At 45.0% G+C, this 17299-nt stretch overlaps 1 protein-coding gene across 2 annotated transcripts in view; it reads left to right on the top strand.

Moving 5' to 3' along the window:
• The first annotated feature begins 10795 nt into the window (after positions 1-10795).
• The window catches only part of Zfp292 (zinc finger protein 292), a 79874-nt gene continuing 73370 nt past the window's right edge, over positions 10796-17299 (top strand). Inside the window, exon 1 of one of the 2 annotated variants that reach the window (XM_006537978.4) lies at positions 10796-11021. In XM_006537978.4, the coding sequence (XP_006538041.1) occupies positions 10860-11021 (162 nt within the window). In that variant the 5' untranslated portion in view covers positions 10796-10859. The remainder of the gene's footprint in view (positions 11022-17299) is intronic. The other variant, NM_013889.2, reaches the window with a different exon arrangement.

Raw genomic sequence — 17299 nt, 5'->3', positions numbered from 1 at the left:
AGTTAATAAAGTCTCCCACTGTCTTTTATACCAGCAGAGTAATACAAATTGCATGTTCCCAGCTGCACATAAGCTCAGGGATCAGGGGTAAATTCTACCCAGTGATTGGATGGCACTTGGTATAATTACCATGACATCAATTGATCATATCACATTGCAACCCTCAGATCAGTTTTGTTTTTAGACATTTTGAGGTAGTGGTGACCTCAAGGACAGCTTATGAAGAGAGAGCATTTGGCCATTTTCTATGTAATATTATTGACCCTTACACAAAACATCCTGAAAGTTGACACTTTTAAAATAAACAGGACTCTAAGAGTAGCACATTTAATTAGCTAAGTACCTGATATTTTCATAAAGCAGGATAAAAAAAAACATTTTCAGGATTACATTATTTCAACAGGAAACAGAAAAATAAAACAATTGCTCCAATTTCTTAAATTAACAGGCATCTGGATTTAATAAAGATATATGGAAAGGTATGAGGTGATTCTGAGGACAGTAGATATGTCCAGGTGTGTGTGTGTGTGTGTGTGTGTGTGTGTGTGTGTGTGTTCTATATAGTCCCATACAGCAGCCTAAGAATTACTTAAGCAGGGCGGTGGTGGCGCATGTCTTTAATCCCAGCACATGGGAAGCAGTGGATTTCTGAGTTCGAGGCCAGCCTGGTCTACAAAGTGAGTTCCAGGACAGCCAGGGCTATACAGAGAAACTCTGTCTTGAAAAACAAAAACAAAAAAAACAAAAAAACCCCAAAAAACCAAAACAAACAAACAAAAAAAGCACGACTTTTAATAGGGTCTAGAGAGATGGCTCAGTGGTTAAGAGCATGAACTGCTCTTCCAGAGGACTTGATTTCATGCCAGGTTGAGAGGCTCACAAGTAACTCCAGCTCTATGAGCAGCCAATGTCTGTGACCTCCACAGAAACCTGTCCTCGTGTATGCATACCCACAGATGTGTACATATACATAATTATGTACACATACGTGTAACATAATTTAAAATAAATACATTTTTTTAAATCTTCTGAAAGAATTAAGTGAAGGCATGATTCTTTTCTCTCTTTAAAAAGTACTTTAATTTTACTTTGTTGAGTGGAAGCTCTTCAGAACCTTAGAATTTATTTTTTTTAAGTTTTAAGTTATTTTATGTTTTGGTGTGTGCCTATGGTGTGTGTGTGTGTGTGTGTGTGTGTGTGTGTGTGTGTGTGTGACTCACAAGTTCTACTGTGAGTATGTGGAGGCAAGTTGGTCTGCTCCTTCCACCTTATGTGGGTTCTGTGAGTTTGGGGCATCAAGCTCTGGTTCTCAGGTTTGTGCAGCAAGTATTTCTTTCTTTTTCTTTTTTCTTTTTTTTTTTTGGTTTTTCGAGACAAGTTTTCTCTTTATAGCCCTGGCTGTCCTGGAACTCACTTTGTAGACCAGGCTGGCCTCGAACGCAGAAATCCGTCTGCCTCTGCCTCCCGAGTGCTGGGATTAAAGGCATGCGCCACCACGCCCGGCTTGCAAGTATTTCTAAATCCATTGAGCCATCACACCAGCCCAAGGCTGTGGTGCTTGGTGATGTTACAGAAATGAATTTCAACCAAAGTCAGCACGAAGCAATGATAGCTTATTAAGAAAGAATCCCACTTTTAATATCTAGCTTCATATGGAGGCAGGCAAGCACAGGGGGTAGCTTGGCAACCTGGATCCATTTGGCTTGGTCTATATACATGGACCTCCCCTCCTCCTCCTCCTCCTCCTCCTCCTCCTCCTCCTCCTCCTCCTCCTCCTCCTCCCCCTTCATTTATTTACTTATTTTATGTGAGTGCACTGTCATTCTCTTCAGACACACCAGAAAAGGGATCCCACTACAGATGGTTGTGAGCCACCATGAAGTTGCTGGGAATTTAACTCAGGACCTCTGGAAAGAGCAGTCAGTGCTCTTAACTTCTGAGCCATCTCTCCAGCCCACGTATTCCCACTTCTAACAATGTTTAATACAGGACCCCTCACCTACACATACTGTACACATGCACATCTCTTCTAAGAATGCACCTAGCAACTTAGGACCCCAGCCTGGACATATCCCCGACTCTGAACAATTCAGTACGTTTATATGCCTCCAACAAGAATTAATGGCATCCCTTTAACGGACAGTTCCTATTGAATGTACTCTGAGACAGACCCAGTGTACCAGGTCCTTTGTGTTGCCTGGTAACACGATTGACAAAAGTAACTTAAAAGAAGGGTGAGTTCAGTTTGTCTTCCGGCTCCAGAGGAAGCAGAGAGAGTATACTTGAAGTGGAGAGAGGCTGCGTGTTCTCCATGCTTGCCCTCGGCGATGAACCCTCTTCAGCAAGGTTCCGCATTCTACAAGTTCCAAAACATCTCCAAGCAGCATCAGCAGCGGAGGAAAGGGAGTTCGAATGCATGAGCTTATGAAGGACAGTTATCATTTAAGCAGCCATAGTCCACTCTCTGCCATCCAGAGCTCATGGCTGTAGCACAGAGTAAAAACGGGTTAGGTCCAACTTCACATTCTCGACCTTGCTCAAAAGTCTCAAGTCCAAACTTGTTTTCGAGGCTCGAGGCTACCTCTTACCCGTGACTACCTAGAAAATAAAAAATAAATTATATACTGTGAGAAATAACTTTGAGGTAATAAAGAAAGAGACCGCTTAAGTGTCCAGACAGGTGAACTTTACTCTGGGAAGAGCAAACACACTGAGGGTTTTTACTCCAACTCGAGTGGTGACTGTGGCTTTTCCCCAATGGCTGGTGTTTCATCTCACAGTCTTAATTCAGTTAGCTAGTCTGATAAGAATTGGTACTCAGAACATGAAGGAAGGGAAGAGGGCTCCCTAAACCATCAAATTCCTAGAACACAGAATTAGACTTGTGTGTGAACAAAGTTTTTTGTTTTGTTTTGTTTCTTTTTGTTTTTGTTTTTTCAAGACAGGGTTTCTCTGTGTAGCCCTGGCTGTCCTGGAACTCACTCTGTAGACCAGGCTGGCCTCGAACTCAGAAATCTGCCGGCCTCTGCCTCCCAAGTGCTGGGATTAAAGGAGTGCGCAACCACGCCCGACTAGTGACCAAAGTTTTACAGGGTCTGGGGAGACAAAAATATTTTTATAAAAGTTTTACAAGGTGGAGGAGGCAGGTAAAAAGATTTGAATTCATTGCACTAAATACAAGTTTCATAGTATTTGGTAGAAAAGTCTTATGTATGATATTTCCTACACTGAATTTCCAGGCTGTGGCTAGCTCTTGCATGTGAACTAATGCTTTTCTCCGTTTTTACATAATTTACTTTGAAGGAGTATGTAATTGTTCCTTGTATAATAACTGATACTATGACAGGGAAATTATGCAAAGAGCCATAAGACAAACTAGAACATAAAAATCACTTTAGAACCGTATACAGAACACTTAAGCATGCATAGCCAAAAGGAAAATGTGAGTTCAACCATAATTCACCTTTAGGGAGGCAGGTTAGAGGACACCTTAAAAGCATGACAGCTTTGAGTTAGTCACTGGATAATGACACTGCTATCTAGCGAGTACTCAGCATTTTATATACACATTTCAATCTATCCCAACAACTTAGGTTGGGGGAAATATCACTGCATGAAATACAAATAGGGATTAGGAAATGGGACCAGAAGGTGTCATCAATCCCCTGATACTTAATTAAATTAATGACAGATCTGAAAGGTTCAAATCTCCTAGACTGCAGTGCCTTAAAAAATGAGGTCACGGGCTGGGGAGATGAATCATCACTTGAGAGTGCTTCCTGCTCTGGCAGAGGACCTGAGTTCCTAACACCTGTGTCACTTGCAGAGTCTGAAGAAGATTGCTGAAGGAAGACCCCAGACTCGGATAGTATGCAAAGACAAAGAGCTTTTATTCTGCAGAAACATCCAGCAAGCAAGGGTTATCATTGTTTCCAAATGGCAATACCCACAGAGACATTCAGGTTCTTTTTATAAAATGACTGCTTAATTGCTTCTGAGATAACAGCAGACTTCTAATACTTAGGGCGCATTCCAAGGGGTTACAGAAGCCATTAACGGAAGGTTAAAAAGAATATATACAACACAGGACGCCAGGTGCAAAAACAAGAGATAAGATATTGACTGAGTTTATCTAAACAAGACTTCACAGATGGCTTAGTTATCGTCTAAAACTTTTCATGACCCTGCAAGCTGGTAACAAACGGTGAAAGTTAAGCCAGAGAATTGCTCCTAGTGCATAGGCACGTAGGCATTCTCTGTTATAACCTCTTATTCAATTTATGACTGAATTTATGTGCAGACCTGCAGTGAGTGTCGTCCCCCCCCCCCCCCCAATGTGAACACAGTTTCTGAGAGTCACACAAGTACTAAGAACAAAGGGCCGACATAAGTCCCTCTCCACTTAGAGGAGGGCAATTTCCTGTGGCGGCTTTACCTAGCCTTCCACTGAGTCACTTTGAGATGCTAACTGGAGGCTGCAGGAGCCGACCCCCCGCAAAGCGACTTGGTCAGGCGGATCAGCTGCAAGAAGAACTGCAGAAGCAGGGTACCGTTTACCTAGGCTAGAGAGCAAATATGGTCTCTCTACAGTCTAAACTGTTTATAATGAGAACAAGGACGACAGGCTACTGTCAAATACAAACTGGATTGCATTCATTTCAATGGATACATATTGACTACTAAGTACACTGTCACTTGCCAAGTGACATTATAGAAAGTAGACTGGACATAATACAGTTTCTACTATTAAAGTGCTACCAGATTGTGAATAAGACTCAACTATATGGCACCTGACTGTATGCAACACAGTAAGTGGTTCATCAAAGCTACCCCACTTTGAAGAGTGGGGATCAGAGAAGTATAGAGAGAAAGAGAACATTTTGTAAAGGTGTGCTGTGATTGTAATTCTAGCCCTCCAGAAGCAGAGGCAGGTCGATCACTGCAATTTTGAAGCTAGCATGGTCTACATGGAAAGCTTCAAGACAACTAACACCATGTAGTAAGACTCTATTACAAGAAGCAGTGTTAAACAACAAAAAGAACTATGAGGGCTGGAGAGACAGCTCAGCAGGTAAGAGCACAGGCTACTCTTCCAGGGTTAGATTCCCAGTACCCACTTTGCGTTCACAATAACTTGTAACCCCAGATCTGATGTCCTCTTCTAGCCACTGCAGGGTCTATACATACATAGTACACAGACATACATGCAGGTAAAACATCTATAATGTAAATAATAAAATTTTAAAAGTCTGATAGAAGTTGCTTGTTGGAAATGACTCTTGTTCAATTTGTGATCAGAGCAAGAATACTCAAAATAGTACCAATTAAAATAGTACTGCTTCTATATTGAAGAAAGTGTCAAAAACAAAGGTTCCCAACCTATGGGTTGTGACCCCTTTGGCGGGGGGTGGGTGAACAGTCCTTTCACAGGGGTCATATATCAGATATTTACATTAGGATTTATAACAGGGACTGGAAAGATGGCTCAGCACTTAAGGGCACTGACTGCTCTTCCAGAGGTTCTGAGTTCAATTCCCAGCAACCACATGGTGGCTCACAAATATCTGTAATGGGATTTGATGCCCTTTCCCTGGTCTATAAGCTTCATGGAAATTTCTGGGCAGTCGTGGCGCATGCCTTTAATCCCAGCACTTGGGAGGCAGAGGCAGGCAGATTTCTGAGTTTGAGGCCAGCCTGGTATACAGAGTGAGTTCCAGGACAGCCAGGGCTACACAGAGAAATCCTGTCTTGAAAAACAACAATAACAACAACAAAAGATTCATGGAAATCAACAAAATTTCCTAAGTTGATGTCCTAGAATGAGAAGAGAGACCTGTGCATTTCTAAGTTCATTTCACCACAGCATTGCTATTTTTTAAAAACTCAAGTGTTACAACAGTGTGATATTATATAACACCCGATGAGGTAAATGATGTACAACGATTATAATTTAGAACTACAAGGCTGGGCGTATAGCTCCTAGTTGATAGAGCCTGTGCACAAGGGAAAGAGTGGGGAGAGGAGGAGGGGAGAGGGAAAACTATTTTCTGTATTTCTCTTTGCTTCTTTAGAGAAATGGTGCACGCCAATTCAACTACGCTACAGAGTTTGTTTCCAAGGTTCTGTTTTTGCTTTATTTTATGACTGCTTTCATTTGGGTGAATTAGAATAATTAGCGATGGCTTAGTTGACAGAAAGGCTGCCAAACATGCATAACGAACTCAGTACTGCACAAAACGAGTGTGACGGTGAAGGACAGTAGGAAAAGAAAATCAAGTCATTTTTCTGCCACGGAGTTCAAATCAAACATGGGCTGCAAAGTGAAACTATCTCAAAAAAACAACATAGTTTTTTCTTCTTCTTTTTTTCCTTTATATGTCATTACTCATTTTCCATTTGGTTTTTCTTCCTCATAAGGTAAAAGAAAAAAAAATCCCGCTAGATAAATCCCTCTGTTTCCCTCCATGAAAAGAATGTAAGGACTAAAACTAATCTTTTTACTCGTGCTTCGTGTTTCGGGCTCATTGGAATTGTGTACGTAAGCGGACCAGTGCCTGGCTTATGTTTTCAGCGCTTTTAATCGATCCGGTTGCTGTCTCTCAGAGGAGGAAAAAACATATCTTCTCTACAAAAAGTGCAGTGTGATTTTAGCAGATGAGGCGGCGGTCTTCACCCAGATCTCCAGTCTTCTTGGATGCACTCCAAGCAGACGCCAATCCTCGCGTCCCCAAGGCTGCGGGTTCAGGCGTCCGGGTGCAGCCCAGCTCTTTGGAGAAGGCCGGCCAAGCCCTGCAGGGCGAGTCTCCCGGCCTCCCTGCCTCCTCCGCGCGCAGCCCGAGCGGCTCCTCCCGGCGGGCTCTGGAGGCCGCGCGCCCGCGGGCTGTGTGGCCAGCTGAGGCAGCTCGGCTCGCGGGCTTCGGGGTGCAGACAGGGCTGGGGAGCAGCGTGGCGGCGGCCGGCGCTGCCAGCGTGCAGCAGGCACCGCGCATCCCCGGTTCCAGTCTTCAGGTCCCGCAGTCTAGGAATTCCTCAAGAGCCGGCTGGTGCGCCAGGCTTGCAGGAAGCCCGCAGGACCCGGGAAGCTGGCGCCACCCGGAAGCGCGGCTCCTCAGCACAAGTGCCGGAAGTGTAACTGGTGGCTGAAGGCTCGACTGCCTGAGGGCCCTTGTGATACCACGCCCACGAACTAACTGCCTTGCTTGGTCAAAACGCTGTCCCCAGAAACCTGGGGGCTTGTGGCCCAAGTGGCCTTATTGTCATTTTATGGACTGGGTCTCCAATTTTTCCTAAGAGCCTCTAGGCAGAGAAGGGTATGTGCGTGTGTGTGTGTGTGTGTGTGTGTGTGTGTGTGTGTGTGTGTAGTGGTTCCTGTGAACTGAAAGTTTGGTACTTAAGAAGCTAACGGCTACGGTTAAGTTTTGTGTGTATAAGGTCTCAAACCTGGGACATATGGCTAGCCAAGGGACCTGTTGTATAAAAACTGACCGTGACCATCAGGTTCTCAGCATTGCTAAGACCTGTTACAGAGTCCTGGCTTCTCTTAGCACGCCTCACCCCTGCCTCCCACCATAAACCTCTCCAGCCCCTGAACTTGCTTGTCTTCCCCCAGCTTGCGATTCCTAGAGAACTTAGCTATTTTGGGTGCACGCTCTTGGTCCTCGGCTCCCTTGGTCTCTTCTCTCTGCTTCCCCGCTGTCCCTCTAATCATCTGATCTATTCTGAGAGAAATGTTCACTCTGTACTCTCCCAAGTTGCCTCTGGCTGTTCTCTCCTTTGACAACCATACCAAGGGACAATCACATGCTCGTTTCCACTCAGTGTGCTTGTTGATTGTCTTCTCTGTGGGTTGGTAGGATGCCCTGCACCCACAGGCGTTGTATTAAATAGCTATGTAGATGTCTCTCTTTATTTTCAATTGTTAGTTTCTGTGCTATGACTGGATATTTGGTATGGTCGTTTCTGTGGCCCATTACTTCTTTCTATATGTAAATGTTTTGTCACTAAGTCACTTGCCCAAAAAGAGGAAAAAGCAAACAGGTCACAGAAAGTCACCTTGGTCTCAGGCTGGCCAAAAGGCACTAAGACATGGATTTTGAGGTCTGAGATACTCAAGCCATGCCTAGTGTGACTTGTTCTTCCTGCTGCCTGCAGACTGGGCTGGAGAACTGTTAGTTACAGCTCGAGCACCATGTCTTCCTGCCATGATGATAACGGACTAATCCTCTGAAAATATAAACCAGAAATATTGTCCTTTATAAGAGTTGCTGTGGTCCTGGTGTCTCTTCACAGCAATAAAACCCTAACTAAGGCCGTCTTTCTCCTCATAATTCTCAAGTTTAACAGTCACAGACACTAGATAAAAGCAAAAGGTGCAGATGAATTTATATGGCCGTACTAGAATGCAGATCCAATTTATGATTCCAGTTTCCTTTAAAATTTTATTTTCTATGTAAGAGTGTCATACCTGCATGAGGTCTGTGCACCACTTGCATGTCTGGTTCCAGAAGCAGTTGGCATCCCCTGACACTGAACTCACAGACAGCTGTGAAGCAGCCACCTGGTACAGGGACTACAACCCTGGTCTTCTGGAAAACTAGCAAATGTTCTTAACCACTGAGCCCATCTCTCCAGCTCCTAATCCAGTTTTTTTAGCCACAAGGGTATCATGGCCTGAAGGTAGGAATGACATTACTAGGTACCCCCTCCCCATCCCATTACCAGAGTCTCCGGAATGTGCTCTGCCATCGAGCTACACCCTAGCCCTATGTAATAATTTAAAAAATCATTATTCAGGCATATTTCACTTTGGATCTTTCTCTCCACACCTGCTGCTACACACTTTCCTTCCTGTAAATGAAGTGTGGTGTAACTCATTACTGTTGAATTGTAGAAAAGGTAAGCTTCCTAGCCTTTAGTTATTGTACAGTCCTTGCATTTACTGGTGCATTGGCTAATCACATATTTCTTTTGATAATTTTCATTGGAATCCTAAAATAGCATACATTGATGGAACTTTAATACCTGAACTATATATATAACCTGGGAAAATGAACTGCAAAATTTAAAATCTTAAGCAAGGAGGGTACAGGGCAGCTCATTGGTAGAGTATCTACAGGGACTAGGGCAAGACAAAACAGCTACCTTCATTTGTTTCTTCAACTCTTTTTCACTGTTCAATCCAATAGAGGAAATCCTTAGCCTTACAGTGTGCTCCCCTGGTCTCATGTACATGCAAGCATTAGAGGATTCTGTCTTGTTAATGTGCAGTATTGATGCTGTTTTCTGTAAGGTTGCCTTGTGCTTGTTCATCTTATGTAATGATTTAAAAGCATGCATTACAAAACATTCGCTGGAACAACACAGTATTCAGAGAACATTTTCCACTAAGTGTCCTCCTCCCGTCACCTGTGAGGACTAGAATCACATCTGGCTTTATTATATACATTTCCTGAAAAGGCTACTGGATACGGTAGAAATTATGTTTTTGAGACCCAGCATTACAATGTAGCCCGGGCGGACTGGACCGGGAGACCCTCAGCTCCAGCTTCCTTCGTGCTGCAGTTCTGCTAGAGCCAACCTCCAGGCTGGTTGTTCATTTTAGATAACTATCCTTAGAAAAATACAGTGCAGTCAGAACACAACAGTAAAATGACCAGGTGTGTCAACGCTGTTGTTTGTTTTAAAAGGATTCAGTTGTAAGGCAGACATCTTGCCTCTTAAATAAACAGTAGGTTGTGGGGTGTTTTGTTTTGTTTGTCTATTTGTTCTTGCTGACCTGAAACTGGCAAAATAGTGTAGTCTCTGAACTTCTGATACTCTGGCGTTCACCAGGGAAGGTTGAGATTAAACAGGCAGTTGCGTGCCTTTTGCCTGGTTTATGCAGTGAACGGAGCTAGGCAAGCACTCTGTCAACTGAGTCACACCCCTAGCCCTCAAACACTGGGTTTGTTATTAGTTTGATTATGAAATTTATGGTTAAGCACATTGATTTTCCGACTACCTCTTATTCTACCCCCTACTCCTTTAAATTTGTAAGAACTCATCTGGCATAGGCTGGAGGAGGAAATATTATGTAGCCAGGGATGAACTTTTGAACCTCTCGTCTCCGAGTGCTGAGATTACAACCGTGCACACAACACTCAGCTCTCTTCTCCAATTCTAATGCCAAATACTGTTTTCGTCTTGCAAATAAAATACGGCTTAGAAGGCCACCTGTTTTGCAGCACCAAGAGGAGGGTTGCTACTGGCATTTATTTGACATCCGTGTTCCTTTTTTTACTTTAGCATCCTTAATTGTGTTCTTTCCTTCGACCTACTTTCCCAAACTAAGATTCGGTGTGGATTCTTGTAACGCGTAACGGTAACCAGATTTTAGAAAAGCTTTTGTGCCTTAAAAACCACCGGGTTACAACATTAATCATTTCGGTCTGTTTGAATTCTCTCCACACTATTCTTTTCTTGTGTTCGCTGCTTGATTTCCCAGAATGAGAATTGAACCTCTCATTTTGTTCTGACCCAATTGTTGTGTGTGTGTGCCCTCCAACACCTAGAGCGCTTGTTTCCAGGAGGCGTTCTCGGGTTGGCCCAGAACCAGGGCAATCACCAGCTCTCCACCCTGCCCTGGCCTCCGGCTGTTCCGCAGACCTTGCCCTCGCCCTGGCCCTGGCCCTAGCCGCCGCCGCAGCAGCAGAGGCCTCAGCTTCAGCTCGCTGCAGCACTGCCCCGGCGGTCGCCAGCCCCACACCCGGCCTTTGTACGTGCGCCCAGGCGTGCCAGCGCACCGGGCACGTGACCCCGCCGAACGTGGCATTGTGTTATCACGTGACCCAGGTGCGTACGCGACGGAGCGGGCTGCGAAGATGGCGGACGATGAGGCCGAGCAGGAGCGCCTGAGCGGTGGCGGCTGCGCGGCGGAGCTGCGGCGCCTGGGCGAGCGGCTGCAAGAGCTGGAGCGGCGGCTATGCGAGAGCCGGGAGCCCGCGGTGGAGGCCGCCGCCGCCTACTGCCGCCAGCTGTGCCAGGTGAGCCCCTCCCCCTCCGCGGGCCTCGGCGGCCGGAGCGCGGGCGGTCCGCGTCTTTGTGTTCCGCGGCCAGGCTGGGCCGGACGGCCTCGGGGCTCCGTGCACGCTCCCGGGCTGCGCCGCGGGCGCCGGGCTGCCCGCCGCGCGCCAGTCCCCCTGTCGCCGCCGGCCGTCGCGCGCAGTCGCTCGGCCTTTGTTGTTGGGTTAGGCTGCGACCGGAGGGTCTTTGTTGATGTTCTCGAGCCAATCCCGCCGGACCTGCAAGCTGGGAGTGGCGGCGGCGTCTGCGCTGCGGCCGTTCCTGCTGGCTGCTCTCCGCGGTGCATAGGAGCTGTCACCGTTCCATAGTCAGTCGTCCCTTGGGGGCGGCTTTACCAGTGCCTGTTTCGCCTTTACGTTCCGGAAGAGTACGATTTCCGGCCCCCCCCCCGTGCACCCCCACCCCCACATTTCTTGGGTTCTTTCCTGTTAAGTGTCTTTGGTTGACAAGGGATTTGTGCTTGGGTCAGTTTCAGATCTTCCCATTCTTTTCTTGCCCAAGGACATTGCTTTTCAGCAACGTTTTCTAACTAGGATTTAGAATGTTAGTAACATTCTAAATGTTATCTTATGACAGATATCAGAGTTTGGATCTCCATCTGGTCTTAAGACTCCCCAGTTAACGTGTGCTGACTATGGAGGGAGGGAGAACATTGATTAAACTGCCTAGTTGAGGCCGTTTTTTACATAAAGCATGAAACCTAATGGATGTGTCATGCTTAAGATTTTGTTTTGGAAACACTGAGATTTGAACAATGGTGGAGCATTTTAGGATTTCACAGGGATACTTTCACTTGCCAGCCTCCAGGTGCTGAAATCTATCTTTCTAGGGTATCTGATCACATACAGAAGCAGCCCCATTGCCGTATGCATTTTATGCTCATGCATTGATGGTTCGTTATTTAAAAAAAAAAAATAGGACCAAGGATGACTTGTCTGCAAATATATGCAGTCAGAAAGTTCGTCAGATCTGGAGGCCACATTACAGAGTCATTGTTTTAAACCTTAGTATTAAAGAAACTTTGAAATTTGCTATTTTCTATGCCCTGAAATTGCCCACCATCGTAAGCCTGAGAAATTATTTTAGTAGAATTTACAAATAAGGCTTTCATTTGTTTGTTTGTTGGTTTTTTTTTTTTTTTCCCCTGAAACAGGGTTTCTCAGTGTAGCCTTGGCTGTCCTGGAGCTCACCTTGTAGACTAGGCTGGCCTCGAACTCAGAAATCCCCCTGCCTCTGCCTCCCGGAGTGCTGGGATTAAAGGCCTGCGCCACCACGCCCCCACCACGCCCGGCCAAGATTTCATTTGTAAATGGAGTCCACTTCTGGAGGAGGTGTTTTGAGACAGTCTTTCCATGCTCTCCTTGCTGGCATTAATTTTGGGTAGTCGTCTTACTTCACCATCCCAAATGCTAGGATTACAGATCTGTGCCACCATGAGCAGTTGGGAGCAGACTAAAGTCTACTTTAGTTCGGGATATTAATTCCTTAGTAGAATCCACTGATGATTTAAGGATTGATAATACTGTTAAAATGAAGGCTCATGCGATAAAGAGTATAAGTATAGCTTTCTCTTTCGTTTTTGAGATTGATGCACAAGTATCACTGTGTGTGTGGTTGTGGTTAAGATGGTACTAGGTACAGCATGCTAGGTACATCACCAGGTTTTAAATTCTTCTTGTTTATTGTTTTGTCTTTTTTAAGACAGGAATTGTCTGTGTGTGTGTTGGGGGGGGGGGAAGGGTGGCCCTGGCTGTTCTGTAGACCAGGCTGGACTTGAACTCAGAGATTTACCTGTTCCCCTCTCACCCTCTGCCCCACCATGTGCTGGAATTATAGTCAGGTGCCACTGCCTGGCATTTTAAAGTTACTTCTAATGAATAAAACAGTTAAAAAAAATAACTCGATATTGGTTTTATTAAGTGATAAATCTTAAGGTATATAAATCATTTTTTATTACCTTGCTGATAAAAATCAAATAGTAATGAAGTAATCATTGGTGGTTTTCAAAAATTAGAAATAGTAATTCATACTGAGGGTGTATTGGCTGAGGGGCAAACCCAGTGTCTCTTGGGTTCGAGGCTTGTTCGCTAAAGACTGATTTATGCTCCCTACCCCAATATTATAAATTATAAAAGTGATCTCCAGAGCTCTAATTCTGTATTTGAGAGGCCGAGGAAGGCAGGTCAGAGTTTAAGGCCATCCTGGGCTACATAGTGAGTTCCAGATAATAGCATAAGACAGAAGAGAGAGTGGGGGTTGGGCTCCAACTCAAATATCCTTAGAATTTTGTCTTAGTTAACATGGGATGTAATGTTAGATGTAGGGGGAGCTAGAAATTAAATCCTGTTTTCTAACCTTGGAATTACAGTTCGACCTTTTTATGTCTTTCTCCGGTAGACCTGGGCTGTCCACATGCTTCTAGAAAGCCAGGATAAATAAACGTTTGGCAGTCACTGGACTTGAGCTAATATTCTGTCAGCATTGAGGCTCAGTTTTAAAGTCCTCAATTTTGTGCTTATTTAAAGATTGCTCTGTTATATTTACACTTATTTGTGTCTGTGTGTATCTCTGTGCATGTGCCACAGCATGCAGAGGTGAGAGGGAAGCTTGCAGGAGTTAGTTCTTGTCTTAGTCAGGGTTTCTATTCCTGCACAAACATCATGACCAAGAAGCAAGTTGGGGAGGAAAGGGTTTATTCAGCTTACACTTCCACATTGCTGTTCATCACCAAGGAAGTTAGGACTGGAACTCAAGCAGGTGAGGAAGCAGAGGCCATGGAGGAATGTTACTTACTGGCTTGCTTCCCCTGTCCAGCTTAGCTTGCTTTCTTACAGAACCTAAGACTACCAGCCCAGGCTGGGCAGTGGTGGCACACACCTTTAATCCCAGCACTTGGGAGGCAGAGACAGATGGATTTCTGAGTTTGAGGCTAGCCTGGTCTACAGAGTGAGTTCCAGGACAGCCAGGGCTACACAGAGAAACCCTGTCTGGAAAAACCAAGAAAGGGGAAAAAAAAAGACTACCAGCCCAGGGATGGTACCACCCACAGTGGCCTAGGCCCTTCCTGCTTGATCACTAATTGAGAAAATGCCTTACAGCTGGATCTCATGGAGGCATTTCCTTAAGGGAGGCTCCTTTCTCTGTGATAACTCCAGCTTGTGTTGAGTTGACACACAAAACCAGCCAGTACAATTGACCTCTCGACTTGGCACAAACACATCACTATTAAGCTTCAACTCTTACTTTCTTATTCATCCCCAGATCTAAATAACTTTAAAAGTCCCACAGTCTTTACAAATCTTTACATATTAAAATTTCCATCCCTTTAAAATATCAATTCTCTTTTTAAAATCAAAGTCATTTTACAATTCAAAGTCTCTTAACTGTGGGCTCCACTAAAATACTTTCTTCCTTCAGGAGGGAAAAATATCAGGGTACAGTCACAATCAAAAGCAAAATCAAATTCTAACTCCAATGTCTGGGATCCACTCAGGATCTTCTGAGGGCTGTGGTCACTTCTCTACCTCTGCAGTCTGTAGCACTCTAAGCTAGGGTGGATCCACTCCACAGACGTTACTGTTCTTGGTGATCATCCCATGGTACTGGCATCTCCAATACATTGGGGTCTTCTGCTGCAACTAGGCCTCACTAACAGCCACTTATAGGCTCTCTTCATGGTGCCAAGCCTCAACTCTTTTTGTATGGCCTTTTCAGTCTTGGGCCATCAATTGCAACTGAGGCTGCACCTTCCCCAATGGCCTTCCATGACCTCTCACAGTGCTGAGCCTCAGCTGCTCTTCAGGACCCCTTCATGCCTTCAAAATCTGTACCACCTGGGTGACTCTTACACATTACCAAGTCCCGCTGCAGCAGGAGTACAACCTTGGCTATCTCTGGAACACAGCCTCTGTGCTTTCAGGAAACACTTGCCAGAAGATTTCATCTCAGTGATGCTGGTCTCTTCTTAATAATCACTGCTAATTTCTTAGCTCCAGCTAACCAACATCAATGAGTAACACAAAGGTTTCATTTTAGTAGTTTTGGTATTTTGTTAATCACAGCTGATTCTTCATTCTTAGCTAACCAAAACCACAGAATCTTTACAATCCAAACAGCAACAGCCCTGATAAGAGTCTGTAAGCATCACTCTGAAATTTCATAAAACAGGCCTCCACCTTCAGCACTGTTCTCAACATTATCTTCCAAGCTCCTACAGAACATCCCACAGAGCTCTTAACATCCCAATGGCTCTTCTGGCTCAAAGTTCCAAAGTCTTTCCACAGTCCCCCCCAAAACATGGTCAGGTTGTCATAGGAATACCTCATGCTGGTACTAATTTGTCCATCATGACCAAGAAGCAAATTGGGGAGGAAAGGGTTTATTCAGCTTACACTTCCACATTGCTGTTCATCACCAAAGGAAGTCAGGACTGGAACTCAAGCAGGGCAGGAAGCGGGAGCTGATGCAGAGGCCATGGAGGGATGTTACTTACTGGCTTGCTTCCCCTGCCTTGCTCAGTTTGCTTTCTTATAGAACCAAGACTACCAGCCAAGGGATGGCACCACCCATAATGGGCTAGGCCCTCCCCTCTTGATCACCAATTGAGAAAATGCCCCACAGCTGGCTCTCTTGGAGGACATTTCATTTCCTTTCTCTCTGATAACTCCAGCTGTGTCAAGTTGACACACAAAACCAGCCAGCACTGTTCTACCTTGCGGATCCCATGAATCAAACTCAGGCCTTTACTGACTGAACTATCTTCCTAGCCCGAGTTTTATTTATATATTATTTTAAAATACTTTTTTTTTTTTGGTTTGTTTTTTTCGAGACAGGGTTTCTGTGTAGCCCTGGCTCACTTTGTAGACCAGGCTGGCCTCGAACTCAGAAATCTACCTGCCTCTGCCTCCCGAGTGCTGGATTAAAGGCGTGTGCCACCACTGCCCGGCTTTAAAAATACTTTTAAAGGTTTCTTTTTATTTTATGTATGTGGTAATCTGCCTGCATTTACATCTGCATCATGTGTACAGCGTCCTCAGAAGCCTGAAAGAGTGTCAATCCTTTGAACCTCTTGGATGGCTCTTCAGCCACCATGGCCAGCAGAACAACAAGCAGAGGAAGCAAGAGGTTGTATGGTTCAGCAGTTCTAAATAGTGGGTGTTGGTTTGAACTTCAGGACTGGCCTCTAGTTGTTTATTTTAGACATACTTAAGCACAGCAAAGTTTGGCAAAAGGTTTCCTGGTGGTACTTGATTCAATCCCATGTGCACAATGAAGTTTAAGACTGCATCTAAAGCCGGGCAGTGGTGGCGCACGCCTTTAATCCCAGCACTCAGGAGGCAGAGGCAGGCGGATTTCTGAGTTCGAGGCCAGCCAGGGCTATACAGAGAAATCCTATCTCGAAAAACCAAAAAAAACAAAACAAAACAAAAAAAACAAACAACTGCATCTAAACTCTTTGTACTTAGGAAACCTTTCATAAAGATAGGTGGTATAAATTGACAGACTCTCAGTAAGAGGCGTGGTCACCAGGCTATTACCCACTTCCACTGGAAGCCTTCAGGTCAGAGAAGAGGGTTATGAATTGCTTCCTTTATGGAACAACCCTGTGGGTTTGACATTCCTGGTTCCTTAGTGCTTGTCTGTGATCATAAGGTCCTCCTTGCTTTCCATAGGACCTGGAGCTACAGGCAGCAAGGTGCTGGGAACCTACCTCAACCAACATGTGCTTATGCACTGAACCCATCTCTCCAGCCCTACCTACCTTTAGTATTATTATATGTCTCTGCGTGTGTATATAAATGCAGTGGAGGTCTGAGTATTGCTTTCCAGATTGGACTGTTCTTCCACAGTGGGGTCCAGGATCAGTTTCAGATTGTCAGGTTTGTGTGACAAGCATCTTTACTTGTAGAGCCATTCCTACAGCTCTGTGTTTGAAGGTTAAGCCAGGTGCCTACATTCTGGAATCTGAGGCAGAAAAAGATTGCTGAGTTCTAGGCCAGCCTGGGGAACCTGTCTCTGAATAACACCACCACCAAAAACCCCAGTAACACTAAACCAATTACCATTTTTCTCTTCCCTCCTCCCCTTTTTAAACAAAGCAAAGCAAAACAAAACTCAGTCTCAGAGTGACACAGGCTGCCTTGGTCTTCCTGCCTCAGCCTAAGTGCTGCAATTATAGTTAAGCATAGACCATCGTGGGTGGGCTCCATTGTTTTCCTTCCTTCCTGTCTTCTCTCAA

This window comes from Mus musculus, chromosome 4, assembly GCF_000001635.26.
Source record: "Mus musculus strain C57BL/6J chromosome 4, GRCm38.p6 C57BL/6J".
Classification (NCBI taxonomy): domain Eukaryota; kingdom Metazoa; phylum Chordata; class Mammalia; order Rodentia; family Muridae; genus Mus; species Mus musculus.
This window is presented reverse-complemented; position numbering and strand designations above follow the sequence as displayed.